The sequence below is a fragment of the Cinclus cinclus genome, chromosome 11, assembly GCF_963662255.1.
Source record: "Cinclus cinclus chromosome 11, bCinCin1.1, whole genome shotgun sequence".
Taxonomy (NCBI): Eukaryota; Metazoa; Chordata; class Aves; order Passeriformes; family Cinclidae; genus Cinclus; species Cinclus cinclus.
The window spans coordinates 1,616,955-1,634,722 of NC_085056.1; the positions used below are offsets into that span (position 1 = coordinate 1,616,955).

A 17,768-nucleotide genomic window follows, 5' to 3' on the forward strand; every position below is an offset into this window, starting at 1 on the left:
GCCGGGCCCTCTCCTCCTCTCCCCACCGCCCTCCCCGAGCCATTCCCGGGGCTGTCCCCTGTCCCCCCTCCCCGGGGCCGCCCGCACCCCGCGCTTCCCCCTCCCCCTCCCCTCGCCGGGCCCGGGCCCGCCCCCCCTCCCAAGCGCTAGGCCGCGGAGGCGCGGGCGGTGCCTCACCGGTGTCGGGGAGCGGCGGGGGCCCGGCGCGGTGCGGGGCGCGGCGGGGGCGGGCCGAGGAGCGGCAGGAGCCGGCGGGGCCGGCGGGGCGGCGGCGGCAGAGCGGGACGGGGCGGCGGAGCGGCCTCTACTCGCGGCGGCGCAGGGCGGCCATGGCGTGACGTCATCCACGCGCGACGGGCCCCGGCGGCGCGAGGGGAGGGGGGAGCGCGCGCTCTGCTTCCCCCCCCCCCTCCACCCCCCGCCCGCCTTAAAGGGGCCGCGCACGGCAAGGAAGGAGCGCAGGTGTGCGCGCACAGGTGAAGGTGTCAAGGTGCGAACGCGGGGAGTGTGTGCAGGCGCGCACGTGGAGGGAGGTGCAAGGTTCCGCGCACACGCGTGGCTGGACAGATGTTGGTGGGGGGCTCCAGATGTGCACAGCGCGGGGAATCCGCGGGATCGGGGGAGGTTTGGGGTGGAAGGGAGAGGCACACCTGGAGCAGGTGACACAGGAACACATCCAGGTGGGTTTGGAATGTCTCCGGACAGGGAGACCCCACACCTTCCCTGGGCAGCTGTGCCAGGGCTCTGCCACCCTGCATGGGAAGTTCTTCCTCGTGTTGAGAGGGAACTTCTCGTGCTTTGGTTTATGGCCACTGCTCCTCTTCCTGTCGCTGGCCAGGAAAAGATCCACTGGACCTGGCTGGAGCCACTGGACTGCAAAGAGTCTGGCACCGTCCTGTGACACCCCATGGAGATATTTGTATGGATCCCCTCTCAGCATTCCCTTCTCCAGCCGGCCCACGTCCCACTCCCGCACGGACATCATCGGGACAGTTCCATCAGCTCTGGATCCCCCGGCTGGGACTGGCTGGGCTGGAGGGGGTGCGGCCGGGGGGGGGGAGGAGTCTCTGCGACAGGTATATAAGGTGAGGTGAGGACATGATCCTGGGGAGAAGAGTTGGTGTTTGCTGGAGGTGAGGGGAATGGGGGAATGGGCTCCACATGAGGTTCTTGGCTGGAGATACCCCTGGAGCCCCTCAGCAGGCTCCTGGCTGGAGATGTCCGTGGATCAGCAGGGTTGGGGGTGCTCCCACGGATGTCTCTGACTCCCAAAGTCCTGGTTGCCAGCTCAGAGCCCAGGGCTGATGTCTCACCTTTGCTCCAGCGCTGACTCAGGCTCCCACGTGTCCCTTTACGCAAGAGACGTGCTGGCAGGGGACTCTGGCCAGGCTGCCACCACTGGCCTGGCCCTGGCCAAAGGGCAGGACCAGCCCCTGTAAAGGCAGAGGTGACAGAGCTCAGGCTCAATTCTGTCACTGGAATTGCCAGCGAGGACATCTAGAGCAGACAGGAGCTGAAAGGAGTGGAAGATCCCCTGGAGGAGAGTTGAACGTGCTGGTGGGAACAGGTTCTGAGCAGACAGGAGCTGACTGGGACCACTGTCCTTCCTCCCACAGGCTGCTCCTTGGAAGATGGATTACGCCAAATCCCTGAGCCAGCGCCTGGCTGCCCCCGTGTCCAAGTAAGTGCCGTGGTGGAACCCCTGTTTCCAGGATGGGGGACATTCCACCAGAGCCCTCCCTGCTCCCTGGATGCTGCCACTGCCAGGGGGGCTGCGTTAGCTCTCAGAACATCCCAGTCCCTGTATCCCTTCCCAGATGTGTCTCAGCCAGTGCCTCCATGACCCAGCAGCTGCTGGCGAGCCCGGCCCCACCACCCCGGCCGTACCGTGTGTGCAACTGGGACCGCAGCCTGCGCAAGGGCGTCATGGCCCCGAGCCTCGCCGAGCTGCTCCGCCAGGTCTGTCTGTCTGTCAGGCCTCTGTCTGCCTGTCTGGGCTCTGTCCCCCCCGCCCCTGCTCACCCCCAGCCCCTCTGCAGGCTCAGAGTGCCCTGGAGCTGCCGGCGCCCATCGTGCTGGTGCTGGATGAGGACGGCACTGCGGTGGAGACAGAGTCGTTCTTCCGGACGCTGGAGGAGAACACGGCACTGATGGCCCTGAGCAAGGAGCAAACCTGGACTGCCCCCAAGGTGAGGAGAACCCTGAGAGGGTGAGGAGGTTGGTTTGTGTCCTGCCTGTCCCACACCGGAGGTGGGATTGGGAGGGTGGGGTGCCGCGGGTGACCGCGGTGCCGCTCTTCCGTAGGCACGGGGCTACCAGGTGGGCCTGTCCCGCAAGCCCCCGCGCAGGATCGACGTCGCCTGTGTCACCTTCGACCTGTACAAGACCCACCCGAAGGACCTGGGCTGCCTCAACGTCAAAGCCACCCTGTATGGCACCTACAGCATGTCCTATGACCTGCGCTGCTACGGGGCCCGGCGCCTGGTGAAGTGAGTGTGGGGGGCTGGGGACACTGGGGGAGCAGGGGGACACTGCCCAGCCCTTCCCTGGCACTCTGACCCCTTTTCTCCCTGCCCAGGGAAGCCCTGCGCTGGGGACTGTTCACCATGCAGGCCACTGGCCACGTCCTGCTGGGCACCTCGTGCTACATGCAGCAGCTCCTGGATGCCACCGAGGAGGAGCAGAAGGAAGAGGAAAAGAACCCGCTGCCCCTTCAGAACCTCCTGCCCTGCAGCCTCCCTGCCCTTCCCTACAAGAAGATGTTGCAGTGAGGGCTGGCTGGCTTGCCCTGTCCCCTCCTCTGTCCCCCCAACCCCTGGGGGGTCCCACTAGGTCAATGCTTGGGCAGAGGCTGCCACAGTGCCTGGCACAGCCTCTCCTTGCACTCCGCTGGCTGAGTGTGGCCAAATCTGCTCTGGGATAGCTGCTGCTCTGTAAATATATTTATTTAAGTAAAATTCTTCTGAATTCAGCTCCATTTTGTGTCATCTTTAAGGGGGGGTGGGGGACATCCAGGACATGCAGCCCTTGCACTACTTGGCACCCTGAGCTGGTGCTGTAAGAGGTGTGAGCAGGGACCTGTTGCAAGCGCTTCCCCAGGGGAGCTGCTGCCTTCATCCTCCTCCTCCTCGAGCCTGGCTCCCAGCCCTTGGCACAGAACTGAGACTCCCCTGGCACTGCAGCCACCCACACTACAGTGCTGGGGCAAACCCCAAAGCCCCTGCCCTGATGCCAGCTGGCACCATGTCTGTCCCTTCCCTGCTCTTTGTGCCCCTGTCTGTGCAGGGCTGGCACAGGGGGACAGTCCTCGTGCCCTGGAGGGGGTGTTCCAGTCCCCACGGTCCCCGGTGGCAGCCCTGGGCAGGGGCAGTGCCCACCCCAGCCTTGCCCAACCCCGGGGGCTGATGCTGGTCTGGCCTTGTCCAGGGGCATCCCAAGGGCCTGGCAGCTCCAGGGAGAGCAGTTGGGAAACAAACAGAGCTGGGGGCACTGGGCTCCAGTGACCTGGTCCTTGGGGACTGTCCCTGAGTGTGCAAAGGGGGGCCAGAAAGATCCTGAAGCAGCACCCCTGCCAGAGAGGGTGGGAGGGAGGGAGGGAAGGGAACAACCCACTGCCTGTCTGTGCTGGACTGGGAATACTGGGAAGCACTGGGACCAGCTGTGAAGAGGTGAGAAGCCATGCTCTGGGAGTCCCTGAGGGCCATCCTCCCGTGTCACATTGTGGGTGACACCTGAGCCACACTCACCTGGGCATCCACTGCAGGGTCTGGAGTTTCAGCACAGGAACTGCTCATGTAGCAAAGAGCTGAGCCCCACCCGGTCTTAATTAGCTTGATAATTAATGAGCCATCAGCATCAGCTGAGCTCCATCTGGGAGCAGTGACTTTGCCCCATGGCACAGATGCGTGACATCCCTGGGTTGATGAAGGTGCCACCCAGGGCCACGGGGGACAGTGTGGGGACATCATGCCCTGCCCTGATACAGCTGCTGTCACCCGTGGCTGTCCCCACCCGACGTCCCCATGCCCCCAGCCCCTCGAGGTGCCAGCCCCTGCAGTGTCCCCCGCCCTACACAGATGTTTAGCAGACATATTTATTTCTGTACACACTTATACACACAGTTCCCAGGGCAGTTCCGTCCTCACTGGCTCTGTGCAGGGTCCGCTCTGTGGTGAGAGCACCCCAAGATTTCCTGGGGTGCCAGGGCTAAGCCCGTGCCCCCCACGCCCCCACCCGAGACCCGTAGTGTCTACCTGGGGGAAAAGCCTCCTGCAGCCCCAAAGGCAGGGCTGTGCACTGTCCCCCTGCCTCAGTTTCCCCCGGGGCACAGGTGGGGACTGACCCCCACCACCAGGGTCCTCACCCCCCATCTGGGGTGAACTTTGGAGCTCCAGATGCTGAAGCTTCCCCAATGGAGCCTCCTGGGGTGAGGGGGTCCTCCATCACTCCAACCCCTGCACAGGGCAGGGGGTGTCAGGCACTGTTCCAGCCCCCAGCCCCTGCAGCCCCCCCGAGCGGTTCTGGGGGGCTCTGGGGGGGGGGTTACTTGACGTGCTCGGCGGCGTGGGAGGAGCAGTAATACTTCTTGTGGGCGATGAAGGTGGACAGGCTGCTGAACTTGATGTTGCAGAGGCGACAGTACCTGTGGTTGCCGTTGGGCACCGGGCTGGGCACAGCCTTGGCCGGGGGGGTCTGCACCCCCCTGTCCGTGTAGGCGGGGGGCGTGGGGGGCTTGCGGGTGGCTTCCCGCAATCCCTCGGGGGCTCCGGGCGAGGTGGGGGCCCGGGGGGATCCGGGGGGCCGGGGACTGTCCCGTCCCTCCTTGGTGCTGAGGCTGTCCCTGCGGAGACGGGGGCCGGGTGGGCGAGGCGGGGACGCCGTGGGCAGGGGGGGCTCGGGTGTCCTGCCAGCACCGGCTCCGGGGGCCGGCGTGTCCTGGAGCCCCTGCCCGGCCCCCGCCGGCGGCTTGGCCACAAAGAGCCCGTGGGCGTTTCGGAAGTGCTCGAGGAGGTCGCCCTTGATGGCCCCATTGAGGGGACAGTAGGGACAGGCAGCGAGGGGACCTTTGGCACCCGGTGGTGGCAGGGGACCTTTGGGGTGACGCTGCAGCGAGTCCGCCCCGGGGTAGGGGATACCGGGGCTCCCCGCCGGGGCCGCCCTCACCCTCACCCCTCCTTCAGGGTCCCCATCACCGGGGCTACCGGGGCTGTGCCGGCCCTTGAGTGGGGTGGTCACGGCCCCCTTCATCTTCTGCAGGTGCTCCAGGGTGCGGGGCTGCAGCGGCGTGGCCGGGCACTGGTACTTCTTGTGCGCCAGGTACGCGTCCAGGCTGTTGAAGCTGATGCGGCACGCGGTGCACTCGTGGTAGTCGGCCAAGGGCAGCAGCGGTGCCGGTACCGGCGTCGGTGCCGGCTCACTCTGCCACCGCGGCTTCTTGCTCAGGTCGATGGGACCCTCGGCGTCGGGGCTGGCCTGGGGCTCAGGGGCGGCCGCGGGCGGCTCCGCGGACGGCGGCTCCGGGGCCGGTGGGGGTTCGGCAGGGCGGCGAGCGGCGCCGTGGATCTCGTAGAGCTTGCGGCGCTTGCGGGTGCGCAGAGGCTGCGGCAGGAAGGGCACTTTGGGGGCGGCGGGGCGGCGCAGGGGGGGATCGTGCCGGGAGGCGCAGTAGAAGCGCTTGTGCACCACGTAGGTCTCGTGGCGGCTGAAGCGGATGTTGCACGCCTCGCACAGCGTCTTGCTGGGGTCCTCGTCCCCGTCGTCCCCCGCCGAGCTGCCGGGGCTTTGGCTGTCCTCGCTGCACCGCCCCGACCCCCCCTCCACCTCGGGGGACCCCGCTTTGGTGCCCCCCTCTTCAGCCTTGCCCTCCGGCGCAGTGGCCGGAGGGGTGGCATCGTGGCCGGCGTCCCCGTCCCCCGCTGCCGGGCCCTGCCCGTTGCCCGCCGGAGAGGACAGCAACGTCCCCGGGGTGGAGGGACCCTTGGGCACCCCAGGGGGGGCCTTGAGCTTGCGTGGCCCAGGGGAGCTGTCCTCGGCCAGGTGCCGGCTGGAGCAGTACAGGCGCTTGTGCACGTAGTAGTTGTTGATGTTGTTGAAGGTGATCTCGCACTCGAAGCAGGTGGCCCCCTTGGGCACCGGCGTGCCTGTGTAGATGGCGGGTGGCACCGTGCCCCCGTGGCCCTGCTTCAGCCGGCTGTGCACCAGCTCTGACATCTTGGCCAGGATCTCCGACGCCTGCGGCACCACCGCGGCCTCGTGGCCGAACACGTACTGCGGGAGGAAGACGGTGCCGCCGGCCGTGCCCGTCCCCGGCTCGCTGGGCACGGGGCTGGAGCCCGGCGTGGGGCTGGCCAGCTCCGACTTGACCTTGGCCGAGGACAGGCTGCGGGGGGACGAGGTCCGGGAGCCGGGGTCGGGGCTGCTGGCCCCCTCCCCGCTCTTGGTCGCCTCCGCCTCGCTGGCCGGGCTGCCGGCCGGCTCCTCCTTGATGCGCACGGGCTCGCCAGACGTAGAGGAGGAGGATGATGAGGAGGATGCTGATGAAGGTCCTTCCCCGTTCTGCGGCTGGGCTGGGGGTGAGAGTTTGCCCGCCCTGGGGTCGGGGGGTGAGGCGGGCGGTGCCGGTACCGGTACCGGGGTGGTGTCGGGGCAGGGCAGCACCACGTGCTGGGGCAGGGCTGGCAGTGCCTCGGGCAGGAACGCGCTCAGGCTGCACTTCCGAAGGGACACGCTGTTCGGCTGGCTCAGCCCTGCAGGGGGACAGAGGCCACAGTGTCACCGAGAGCCCTGGCACAGGGATGATCAGCACTTGTGTCACTGAGAGCCCCAGCATAGGGATGCTGCCCTGTACCCCTGTTAGTGACACCCCCAGAGCAGGGATCCTCACCCTGTTCCCTGTTCCATACATCCTGGAAGAGAGATGCTTGCCGTGTCCTGTTCCCAATACCCCTGGCACAGGGATCCTGCTCTGTTCCCCATTCCCAATATCCTGGCACAGGTACACTGTACCATTGCCAGATCCCTTCCCACCACCAGACACAGCTGGGGACAAGCCCTTGGTGACAATGCCATCCCGTGTCCCCCACGGCCACAGCCCCAGGACTCACCGGGAGTGAGGGGTTTGGCAGCAGGAAGGGCTGATCCAGGTGAGAACACCTCTCCCTTGGAGCCAGGCTGGCAGATCATGTGGTTGGTGACCAGGTGGCTGTACAGGATGTCCCTCGTGGTGGAGATGAAGCCACAGCTGTGGCAGACACCTGAGGGGACAGGGCACTGGGCTGAGCGGGCAGGGCAGGAAGGACAGTGCCCACCCCAGGGCTGTCCCCACGGGACACTCACCGTTCAGGGTGTCTGTGTGCACCTTCAGGTGCCGCTCACAGTTGGCTTTGGTGGTGAAGGCGGACAGGCAGATCAGGCAGACGAACGGCCGCTCTCCTGCCGGACAGATGGACACTCAGTGCTGAGGGAAGGGGGACAGGGACTGTGGGGATACCCACAGGGCCACCTCACAAAGCTAATTCCCTCTGTCTCTACAGCTCTGAGATGGGGGAAGACCTACAAGTGAGCTGTAGCAAACCAGTGACCCAGCTGGGGAGAACCTCATCCCACTGGTAAATGTGCTCCATCAAGCCCTGCATCCTCCCTGCCCCTCCAGCAGCTCAACCTCCTCCAACTGGTCACCATGCTGCCACCCCAGAGCCTCCAGAGGAGGACTGCCATGCCATGCCATGCCATGCCATGCCGTGTCATACCACTATGACTCCGCATGTGGATCTCCAGGGAGCTGGCACTGGGACAACTCTTCTTGCACTGAGGGAAGGGGCACACCCTCTCGTTGGGATAAGTCTCCTTGGGTTTCTCATCCAGGGCTGGGGAGCCGGCACCGGCGCTCTGCCGGCTGGCACAGTAGTACATCAGGTGGGCCTGGAGGTTCCGCTCGCTCCGGTACCAGATCCCGCAGTCCTTGCAGGGGAACACGTCCTCTGTGGGGAGCAAGTGACGGGGACATTGCTTCTGTGACAGGCTGGGGAGCGCCAGCAGGGCTGCAGTGCTGCATGTCCCTCCCTGTGTGTCCCTCTCCATGTGTCCCTCTCCGTGTCCCTCCCTGCGTGTCCCCCCCTGTGTGTCCCTTCCTGTGTGTCTCTCTCTGTGTCCCTCCCTGCGTGTCCCTCTCCGCATGTCCCTCTCCCTGTGTCCCTCCCTGTGTGTCCCTCTCTGTGTCCCTCCCTGCGTGTCCCTCCCTGCGTGTCCCTCCCTGTGTGTCCCTCTCTGTGTCCCTCCCTGCGTGTCCCCCCCTGCGTGTCCCTCCCTGTGTGTCCCTCTCTGTGTCCCTCCCTGCGTGTCCCTCCCTGCGTGTCCCTCCCTGTGTGTCCCTCCCTGCGTGTCCCTCCCTGCGTGTCCCTCCCTGCGTGTCCCTCCCTGTGTGTCCCTCTCTGTGTCCCTCCCTGTGTGTCCCTCTCTGTGTCCCTCCCTGCGTGTCCCCCCCTGCGTGTCCCTCCCTGTGTGTCCCTCTCTGTGTCCCTCCCTGCGTGTCCCTCCCTGCGTGTCCCTCCCTGTGTGTCCCTCCCTGTGTGTCCCTCTCTGTGTCCCTCCCTGCGTGTCCCCCCCTGCATGTCCCTCCCTGTGTGTCCCCCTCTGTGTCCCTCTCTGCGTGTCCCTCTCCATGCGTCCCTCCCCATGTGTCTCTCTCCACGTGTCTCTCCCCGCATGTCCCTGGACTCACTGTTGACCACGGCGGTGGCCAGGATGGCAGCCATGCCAGCCTGCTGTGGCAGCAGCTGGATGTCCGAGTGCAGCGCTGCCGGGTACGGGGACTCTCCAGGCTCTGCTTTCACGCCGTGGTTGGGGACAGCTGGCGGCTCTGCCACCACGAAGGCGCTCAGGGGCTCGTCCTCCCGCAGCGAGCGCGTCGTGCGGCACCACAGGGCTTCGTCTGGAAAGGGGGACAGCGCTGAGTGAGCAGGGATCGCCGGATCCCGTCCTGCCGCCTGCCTGGCCCGGCCCCTCTGTCCCGCCTTGTCCCCGCGGTCCCGGCAGCGGCCGCTCCTTCCTCCCGGCCATGGCCTGGAGATGGCGGTGTCTGCCCGTGCTGAGCCCCGCAGAGCCCGCCCGGAGCCGCCGCTCGGCTTGTGCCCATCCCTGCACATAGCACAGTGCCCAGCCCTGCGACATCCCTGTGTGCATCTCTGCATCCATCCCTGCGACATCCCTCTGTGCATCTCTGCATCCATCCCTGCGACATCCCTACACCCGTCCCTGCATCCATTCCTGCGCCCATCCCTGCACACAGCCCAGTGCCCATCCTTGTGACATCCCTGTGTGCGTCTCTGCATCCATTTCTGCACACAGCACAGTGCCCAGCCCTGTGACATCCCTGTGTACATTCCTGCATCCATCCCTGCAACATCCCTACATCCCCTCCCTGCACCCATTCCTGTGCTCATCCCTGCATCCATTCTTGTGCCCATCCCTGCACCCATTCCTGTGCTCATCCCTGCATCCATTCTTGTGCCCATCGTCATGTCCATCTCTGCATCCATCCCTGCATCCATCCCTGCATCCATCCATCCTTACACCCACTTCTGCACTCACCCCTGTGCCAACCCTCGTGCCCATCCCTGAACCTTTGTGCCCATCTTTACATCCATCCCTGTGCTCATCCCTGCTGGGACCCTCCCCAGCCCTGCTGGCAGCAGCCAGCCAGGGAAGCTGGGACAGGGACAAGCCCAGGGACAGCCAGCAGTGGGACAGGGGACACAGATGGGGACCCCTCCCCTCCCAACCCCACTCCCCCCAGTACCAACCTTTCCTGTAGATGACAGCGTTGGCATCGGGCTCTCCGGGCACGAGGGGCAGGTGGGACAGCCAGCAGCTCTCATCCCCCAGCACCAGCGTCACAGGGGGGCTCTGTGGGGCAGAGACAGGGGTCAGCATGGGGGTCACACTGAGGGGCTGCCAGGGGGGGTCACAGCGCTCCCCAAAATGGGCTGGGGTCACACTGAGGGGCTGCCGGGGGGGGGGGGGGGGGGTCACAGCTCTCCCTGCTCAGCCCATGCCCAGCTCAGCCTCCCCGCATTCTAATGAATATTAATGAGCACAAAGGGGGGGAAATTAATCTCCCTGATCCTCCGATGGCTGCTGCAGTAACGATATGAAATCTAATTATCCATCCCAATATTTCCAACCCCTCCAACTCAGCCTGACAGTCGCAGCCAGTTGGGGCCTTATGACTGCCAGGAGCCAAGTGCTGGCAGCGTGATAAAGCCCCCAGCACGTGTGACACACTGGTACACATGTGTGTGACACACTGGCAACACGGGTGTGACATACTGGCACGTGTGACACACTGGCACATGAGTCTGACACACTGGGACATGGGTGTGACACATTGGCACATGGGTGTGACACACTGGGACATGTATGACACACTGGCACACGTGTGACAGGGGCACAGGTGTGTTCAACTCTCACAGTAGTAGAACCCCCCCCCTGTGGACATGGGAAATGGGGCTGGGGGGGCTTTGGGACCCCCAGCATGGGACACAGTGATGGGCACTGCTGGTGCCACACGGGCAGAGCACCCTCGGGGAGAGGAGAATCCCTTTGCAATTTTGCCTCCCCATGATGTAGGGGTCTGCCCGCACTGCCCAGGACCCTGCAGCACCCCAAGGTGCTCCCGGCACCCCAGGGTGCCCACCCCACCTCCCTGCAGTGGCCCCAGCCCCGGAGTGAAGCTCGTCCTTGTTCTCCCTGGAACAAAGAGGTCGCTGTCTCCTCTCCACACGGCTGATAACCATCAGAAACCCTATCTGAAACCCTATCTGCTCTGCATCCGCCGGGAGGGTGCATCCGCACGGGCCCTGCCCAGCCCCTGCCCTCGCTGAGCCCGGCCTGGGGGACACAGGGCATGGATGGACCCAGGGGACAGCCCCAAAGGGGCTTCACCTTCCCTTGGCACCCCTGAGCTGCCTGTCAGTGGAAACGGTTTCCACACCCTCCTGAGCAAGGATCTTTTGGGGGAGCCCTGTGTGATCAAGTGGGGGTGGGTAAGCATCTTCCCCCTTCTCCTCCTCCTCCTCTTTTCCCTCCTTCTCCATCAGCAGGTGATGGGGACACATGGTGCTCCACGCCACGTAATATTAAAGCCACCCACTAAAACCCCAGGCTGGGATCATTTCCCACATGGAGATGAAGAGCAGAGCCAGGCAGGATTTGGGGGACACCCCCTACACATGCCCCCCACGGCCGCCAACAACAAAGAGGAAGGGACCTGAGGGTGACAGCCCCTATCAGGGATGGGGCTGAAATTCCTTCCTCCCTTCCCTGAGCAGAGATAGGGAGGGAGGAGAGTGGCAGAGGAGAGCAGGGCTGGGAATCATCAGCCGGGCTCGATAAGGGAGCTGCTGAAATGGGAGCAAAAATATTTAGACAATAAATGAAGTATCAGAAAAAAGCTGCACATATCTTCGGGAAATCAATCATCCTGTACCGGGTGTCTGGACACACGGCGCCAAGCAGGAGATAGGGAGCCAAACTGGGCAGATAAGGGTTAATCAAGGATTTAATTCAGCAAAGATAAACGGGCCTGAGCTTAAAAAAAAGAGTAAAGAAAAAAAAAAGAGCAAAGGAGAGAAGGGGCGGAGGAGGAGGAGGAGGAGGAGGAAGAGGTGGGGATGGAGCCAGGGTTTGAGGATCCTGGGTTGGAGCTGCCTGTGTGCAGCTGGTGGGGGGGCTGTGGAGGGAAGGATGTGGCTGGGATGGAGGATCCAGAAAACCTAAAAACACCCAGAGTGACACTCATGGACACTTCCCTCCTCTGCTGCTCCACGCGGTGATGGCACCAACAGCCACCAGCCCCCGGTGTCCCCTCGGTACTCCCCTCCTGCCCCTTCCCCACTGCTGCTGGTGCTTTCCAGGCACAACCAGAGTTCCCCAGGAAGCATTTCTGGGCTGAGAAACGATGCCATCTCCTCTGTGAGGGGACAGGTGACAGCCACCAGGCAGCCCAACAGAGGGGATGGGACCATCCTGTCCCCTGCCTTGGGAATGTTCTGGGCTCCAGGGAAACCCTTGGGCACTCAAACCAGGAGATTCCCAGCGCTGAGGAGCTCAAGCAGGGACCTCTTTCCCCAAAGAATTTGTTTCCTCAGGACTTGCCCCATACCCACCGTGCCCTCGGGGTGCTCCTTACCGTGTCGCCGTGCCCCGGTGATGCCGGCTCGCTGTGGATGCTGCCCTGGAAGGGGCCCCAGGAGAATCCTTCGGGGAGGTTCCTGCGGGTCCGCACCTGTCTCTGCCCATCCTGCACCTCCAGAGCCAGCTCATCTGCGGGAGACACGCACAGCATCAGCGGGATGTGCCCCAAACCCCCCGGCCCGCAGCACCCCAAATCCTGGGGGATGTGGAGAGCCGGGCTGTGTTCTAGGGGGGATCCATATCCTGGGGGATGTGGGGAGCCGGGATGTGTCCTAGGGGGGATCCATATCCTGGGGGATGTGGGGAGCCGGGCTGTGTTCTAGGGGGGATCCATATCCTGGGGGATGTGGGGAGCCGGGCTGTGTCCTAGGGGGGATCCATATCCTGGGGGATGTGGGGAGCCGGGCTGTGTTCTAGGGGGGATCCATATCCTGGGGGATGTGGGGAGCCGGGCTGTGTCCTAGGGGGGATCCATATCCTGGGGGATGTGGGGAGCCGGGCTGTGTTCTAGGGGGGATCCATATCCTGGGGGATGTGGGGAGCCGGGCTGTGTCCTAGGGGGGATCCATATCCTGGGGGATGTGGGGAGCCGGGATGTGTCCTAGGGGGGATCCATATCCTGGGGGATGTGGGGAGCCGGGATGTGTCCTAGGGGGGATCCATCCCCTTCCCGGGGGTCCCGGGCCCGGCACTGTGAAGTGGAAGGAGCGTTTCCCATCCCTGCACCCAAAGTCGCAGCAGCTTCAGGGCTTAATGGCTTTGATTATCTGATAAGGCTCTGGTTTAATGGGTTAGATAACACGTGAATACGCTATGAAGGCTGCTCGAAAATGTTTTAACTGTGCTTTTGTCTTTGGGAGCGCAGATAAGATGGCAGGTAACCAATACCCAGATGGATGTGCTGCCTGCCCCTCGCCGGCTGCTGCCCCCCAAAAACCGAGCTGCTCCCCGGGCACAGCGAGCCAAACCCAGCCCGAGCCGAGCGGGATCATCCTCCACCCCAGAACTGCGGGACAAAGAGCCCCCTAAAGCCCCGAGGGGATGCAGCCGGTCCCGGGTGCCGTGGGCAGGGAGGAGGCTGCGTTGGCTGAAGGCAAAATTGCCTTTGGAGCCGAGAGCGCGGGGAGGAAAAGGCGATCCCATGGCTGTGGAGATTGAAATCTGATGTGTTTATTAGCAGGGCTGACAACTGGATCCTCTCGGCGCTGGGGTGAGCTGAGGTGAGCGACTGGGAGCGCTGGGTGGTGTCACCTGCCATCACCCAGGTGCCACTGGCACCCACGGGTCCCCTCCGTCCATCCAGGGCCACTGGGGACTGCTTGGAGCACATCCCGGGGGAGGAACCAGTGCCAGCTCGGCAAAACCCTCTGCCCACTGGGAGGTCTGGGAAGGTATCCAGGCTCCCCGAGGTATTTGGGGTCACCAGGCTGGTCCCTGCCACCCTCCATCCCGATGCCACAGCTCCCAGCACAGCAGTGTGATGGGCTCTGCCCCAGCTCCCTCCCCAAATCCTGGGAGCCCTTGGAGCCGCAGTGCTCCCAAAGCCATCCTGGCCATGGAGATCCCAGCTCTGCTTCTAGCTGGGATTTCATCCCTGCAGAGGGGTTTTGGGAGTGAGCATGGCACGGGCTGTGCCTGCCCTGCATCCCTGGCATCCTCCCACCCTACATCCCCCACATTCCTGGCATCCTCCTGCCCTGCATCCCCCTGCCCGTTTCCTCATCAGCTCCACCTCAACACAGGGAGGAGGAGGAGGAAGAGGAGGAGGAAGAGGAGGAGTGATGAGGTCTTTGAGGAAGTGTTGGGATTGGCACAAACCGAGCCTGAGGAAGAGCAGCAGCAGGGAGCAGAGTGACCACCAGAGTGGCCTCGGGGCTGAGCGGGGCAGTCAGACCCTCACGTTATTCCACATTTCCAGCACCTTCCCATCCGATTCCCAAACTGCTGCCAGGGTGCTGGACTCCCTCCAGCCTCAGCATCCCCTCCCCTTTCCCCAGGATTGCTCCAGCAGTGCTGGCTCCCCTCTGACTTTGCCAGCCCAAATATCCCGGCTGCTTTTGGGGACCGGAGCCCAACGGCCACGTCCCCCTGTGGGTGCCCCCCCCTTCCCCGTCTCACTGGTAATCAGCAGCGTTTGGGTCAGGAGACCATGTCTCTGAGATAAGAGCATTCGCCTGACACTTCCCATGTCAGAGCACTTCATCTTGTGTGTATCAATCCCCAGCAGAGAAAACACGCAGGCGCTGATAAAGAGAAAACCGTTCCAGACAGGGGGACAAAAATAGTGCTGCTGGAGCCAGCCCTGTTCCTGCCAGCACCCCACAGCCTCCACCTACCCAAAAACGGGGTGCTGGAACCCCACTAATGGTGCTGAACCCCTGCTCTGTGGAGCTGAGAGCTCCTCCAGTAGGATGAGTGCCATGTGCCAGCCAGGGATGCTGCCAGAGCCCCTGTGCTGCACCCATGTTAACACAGCAAGGGAAAAAAAGGAGGGAAAAGATGATTTTTTTTTTCTCCAGCTAAACACGCAGCACTACTGAGTAGGAACAGGGAAAATGATGGGGAGGTCTGGGAGATGCTGCACGTTCGACCCTGGGAGCAAAGCCCAAAACCAGCAAGCTGTGTCCCCACGTGGGGACCCCCAGGGAGCGATCCCACCGTGGATCCAGCCACATCCCACTGCCTGCAAGGTTGGGAAGAACTGCTGCCAGCCCCTGGGGTGTCCTGGAGCAAAGTCTGTGAGCTGCAGCTCCCTGTGAGGATCCCCTGGCAGGTGAACATCCCCCAGGTATCTCACCTGGCCATCGGTCCCTCGTTATCACGGGAGCAGAGCTTATCTCCCAGCTCATTAACCAAATTGGGCAGGGACCAGCCTGTTTGTTCTGGGGCGAAGAGAAAAGAAGCAGGAAGGAAGGAAGGGAGGGAAAAAGGAAGGGAGGAAGGAGGGAAAAGCCCCCTGAGAGCCAGGTGCACCTGCCTGGTGTGGCACAAACCTCGGGAACTCAGGGCTGCTCCTGCCTTATCTTCCCATCGGGAGATTCCAAAGGAATGGGTTGAGCTGTGTCAGGAGCAAAGATTAATCCTGTCACCACCCCCTGGCCAGGCAGGCACCCGCATCCCTGCCCATCCCGAGGGTCCAGGGTGGGCACAGGGGAGGGAGGGAGCCTGTGGGGATGCACAAATCCAGAGAGGCATCACTGAGCCTTCCTCCAGCACGGGGTGTGATGGAAATGAACAGCCAGAGCCCAGAGACACGGTGACCACAGCATTCCCACGGCCAGGGACAGGAATGGCACTGCTGGGAGCAGCACAGAGCTGGGCCAGTTCCTCCTGGAAGCTCTGGAGATGCAGCCACATCCAGGCATCCTCATTTGTTTTCCTTGTGGGAGCAAGGAGAAGGGAAAGGCAGAGGCCCCCCAGACAAACCCACTCATTCCACCCCATCCCATTCCAAGCTGTTCCCACATCCCTTTGCCTCAACTGCATCCAGAGGATCTGAACCACATCCAAACCAGCTGCTCTGCCCCTCAGTGGGCACCCAGGCTCGGAGGTCCCTGCAGTGTTTGCAGCTGCCTGGATACTATCAGGATAAATACTGCTATCAGTGTGTCATGGGATCACATCCCAGGATCAGCCGCCTTGTTCCGATTAAACTCAGCACCCTGTGCCAGCCTGGGGGGCCACGAGCCAGATCTGGCACCAGCCCTGGGGATGGAGAGACTGGGAAATGGGGATGGAGGGAAGGATGGATGGATGGATGGATGGATGGATGGATGGATGGATGGATGGATGGATGGAACTCTAAGCCCAGATCTCTGCCAAGGGGGCCAAACAGTTCATTTGGAGGTGGTTCAAGCCCTGTGGATGCAGTTGATGCAGAGGGATGTGGGAGCAGCTTGGAATGGGATGGGGTAGGATGGATGGGTTTGTCTTGGGCCCCTCTGCCCTTCCCTCCTGCAAGGAAAGCAAATGGGGGTGCCTGGATGTGGCTGCACCCCTGGAACATCCAGGAGCAAACATGGGTGGCTGTGGGAGCTGGCCTGGCAGTGGGATGGAGGGAGGGAGGGATGGATGGATGGATGAATGATGGATGGATGGATGGATGGATCCATCCATGGGTACCCAACCTCCCATGGCTCTGCTATTCCTGCCTGGGGAAATCCAAGCTGGAGAAGCCCCAGTTGCCCCCAGTTCCCCCTGGCAGCCCCGTCCCAGCCCCAGCTGCTGTTTTTAGAAGCGGCGAGCGCGGCGGAAGGAATAAATCCTGACAACTCAACTACTGCAATGATGTGATGGCACCGCTCCGATAAGATGGAGGGAGCCGATTGGGAAGAGTCTTAAGCTGTGAACACGCAGCATCTCCACTCTTCACCTCCGCTCACAAAGGGAAATCTCTCCAAAGGGGCTAAGGAGATTATCCCAGCTTTGCTGTCCTGGGTGCTCGAGTAATCAGGGCAGCCTTGGGGACGACAAAGGAGTGAGGAGGGTTTAAATCGAGCCTTGCTGGGCTGCGCCTGCTTGGGCTCAGCCTGCGTTTGGTTGTGGATAGAGAGGGGATGGCTGTGGCAGAGCTGAGCCCCGGTTTGGGGTGCTGGGGACGCCCTAGGGGGGTGGGAGCCGAGGGGGGATTTCTGCTTTTATCTCTCCTGCCCATCGCTTGCCACTTATTGATTGTTTGCTGCCCGAGTCCAAAAGCGACTCCTTATCAGGCTGAACCCTGCCCCCGGATAATGGAGCAGCTGAGCCCTGCCCAGTGCCTGGAGCGGGCACCACCCGCTGCCCGGGGGGGCTGGACAGCAGGAATGGACACACAGGAGGGGCTGCACCCCAAAAGGACCTGCTGCCCGCTCGCCAGATGTGGGGAACAGCTGGCAGGTGCTGCCTGTGCCACGTGCTCCCCAGGATTGCCCCACGGAAGCTGCTGGGCTGCCCTGCCCCAGCAGGATGGGCTGATAAGAATTCCCAGGACGTTTGCCTTTGGGGTGTTGCTGTGCCTTGCTGGGATGGGGCTGGGAGGGGGTCCCCATATCCAGAGGGTTCTGATCCCAGGAAACAACTGGGACCTGTGCCTGCAGGGATGTGGATATAAACACTGAGAATAAGATCAGAAAAGGCTCAGGGAGAATGAGAAGCAGGAAAAAACTCCCTGGCTTCGCTGGGGCTTCCAGCCAGGGGTGCCCTGTCCCTGCTGTCCCCACTCACGGACCCCATCCCAAAGGGTTCCCATGCCTGGGGTGCTGCCATCCCAAGGCAGCCCCTGTTCCCAGGGTCCTCCTCACAAGGGACAACCAGGAAACACAGGGGACCTGTGACCACAGGGCTGGGGACAGGAACAAACACTGGGAAAACCACCAGAAAGCACTCAGGAAGGATGGGAAGGAGGAAAACATCCTGGCTTCCCCAGGGCTTGTCAGGGTGGTGGGACCCCTGTGCCAGGGACACCCTCTCCCTGCCCCGTCCCTTCTCCTGGGGCTGCTGGGACCCCTGGCTGTGCCCAGGCAGCGGGAAGAGGGCACTGGGGGGGCAGGAAGCCGGAGAGGGGGAGGAGGGGGAGTGCAGGGGCCCCCGGAGCCGAT

General features: G+C 63.2%; 2 protein-coding genes across 3 annotated transcripts in view; one reads left to right on the forward strand and one right to left on the reverse strand.

Moving 5' to 3' along the window:
• The first annotated feature begins 432 nt into the window (after positions 1 to 432).
• On the forward strand, positions 433 to 2,971 carry LOC134048274 (lipid transferase CIDEC-like). The gene is made up of 6 exons (XM_062499955.1): positions 433 to 1,085; positions 1,617 to 1,681; positions 1,818 to 1,959; positions 2,040 to 2,189; positions 2,305 to 2,489; positions 2,579 to 2,971. Exons 1-6 carry the CDS (start codon positions 588 to 590, stop codon positions 2,769 to 2,771), a joined length of 1,233 nt encoding a protein of 410 aa, XP_062355939.1. The 5' UTR covers positions 433 to 587; the 3' UTR covers positions 2,772 to 2,971.
• Positions 2,972 to 4,089: 1,118 nt separating this feature from the next.
• ZFPM1 (zinc finger protein, FOG family member 1) overlaps positions 4,090 to 17,768 on the reverse strand; it is a 34,863-nt gene continuing 21,184 nt past the window's right edge. For both annotated transcript variants that reach the window (XM_062500357.1, XM_062500358.1), the window contains exons 4-10: positions 12,188 to 12,321; positions 9,801 to 9,903; positions 8,720 to 8,929; positions 7,749 to 7,979; positions 7,336 to 7,431; positions 7,104 to 7,253; positions 4,090 to 6,746 (exon numbers count right to left, since the gene is read on the reverse strand). In XM_062500357.1, the coding sequence (XP_062356341.1) occupies positions 4,543 to 6,746; positions 7,104 to 7,253; positions 7,336 to 7,431; positions 7,749 to 7,979; positions 8,720 to 8,929; positions 9,801 to 9,903; positions 12,188 to 12,321 (3,128 nt within the window). In that variant the 3' untranslated portion in view covers positions 4,090 to 4,542. The remainder of the gene's footprint in view (positions 6,747 to 7,103; positions 7,254 to 7,335; positions 7,432 to 7,748; positions 7,980 to 8,719; positions 8,930 to 9,800; positions 9,904 to 12,187; positions 12,322 to 17,768) is intronic.

What these genes read in the sequence shown, in the direction of transcription:
- LOC134048274 (XM_062499955.1), top strand. Translation starts at nt 588, where the DNA reads ATGTGCACAGCGCGGGGAATCCGCGGGATCGGGGGAGGTTTGGGGTGG. An exon ending in CTCTGCGACAGGTATATAAG is followed by an intron (nt 1,086 to 1,616) that starts GTGAGGTGAGGA and finishes TTCCTCCCACAG; the next exon opens with GCTGCTCCTTGGAAGATGGA. An exon ending in AAACCTGGACTGCCCCCAAG is followed by an intron (nt 2,190 to 2,304) that starts GTGAGGAGAACC and finishes GCTCTTCCGTAG; the next exon opens with GCACGGGGCTACCAGGTGGG.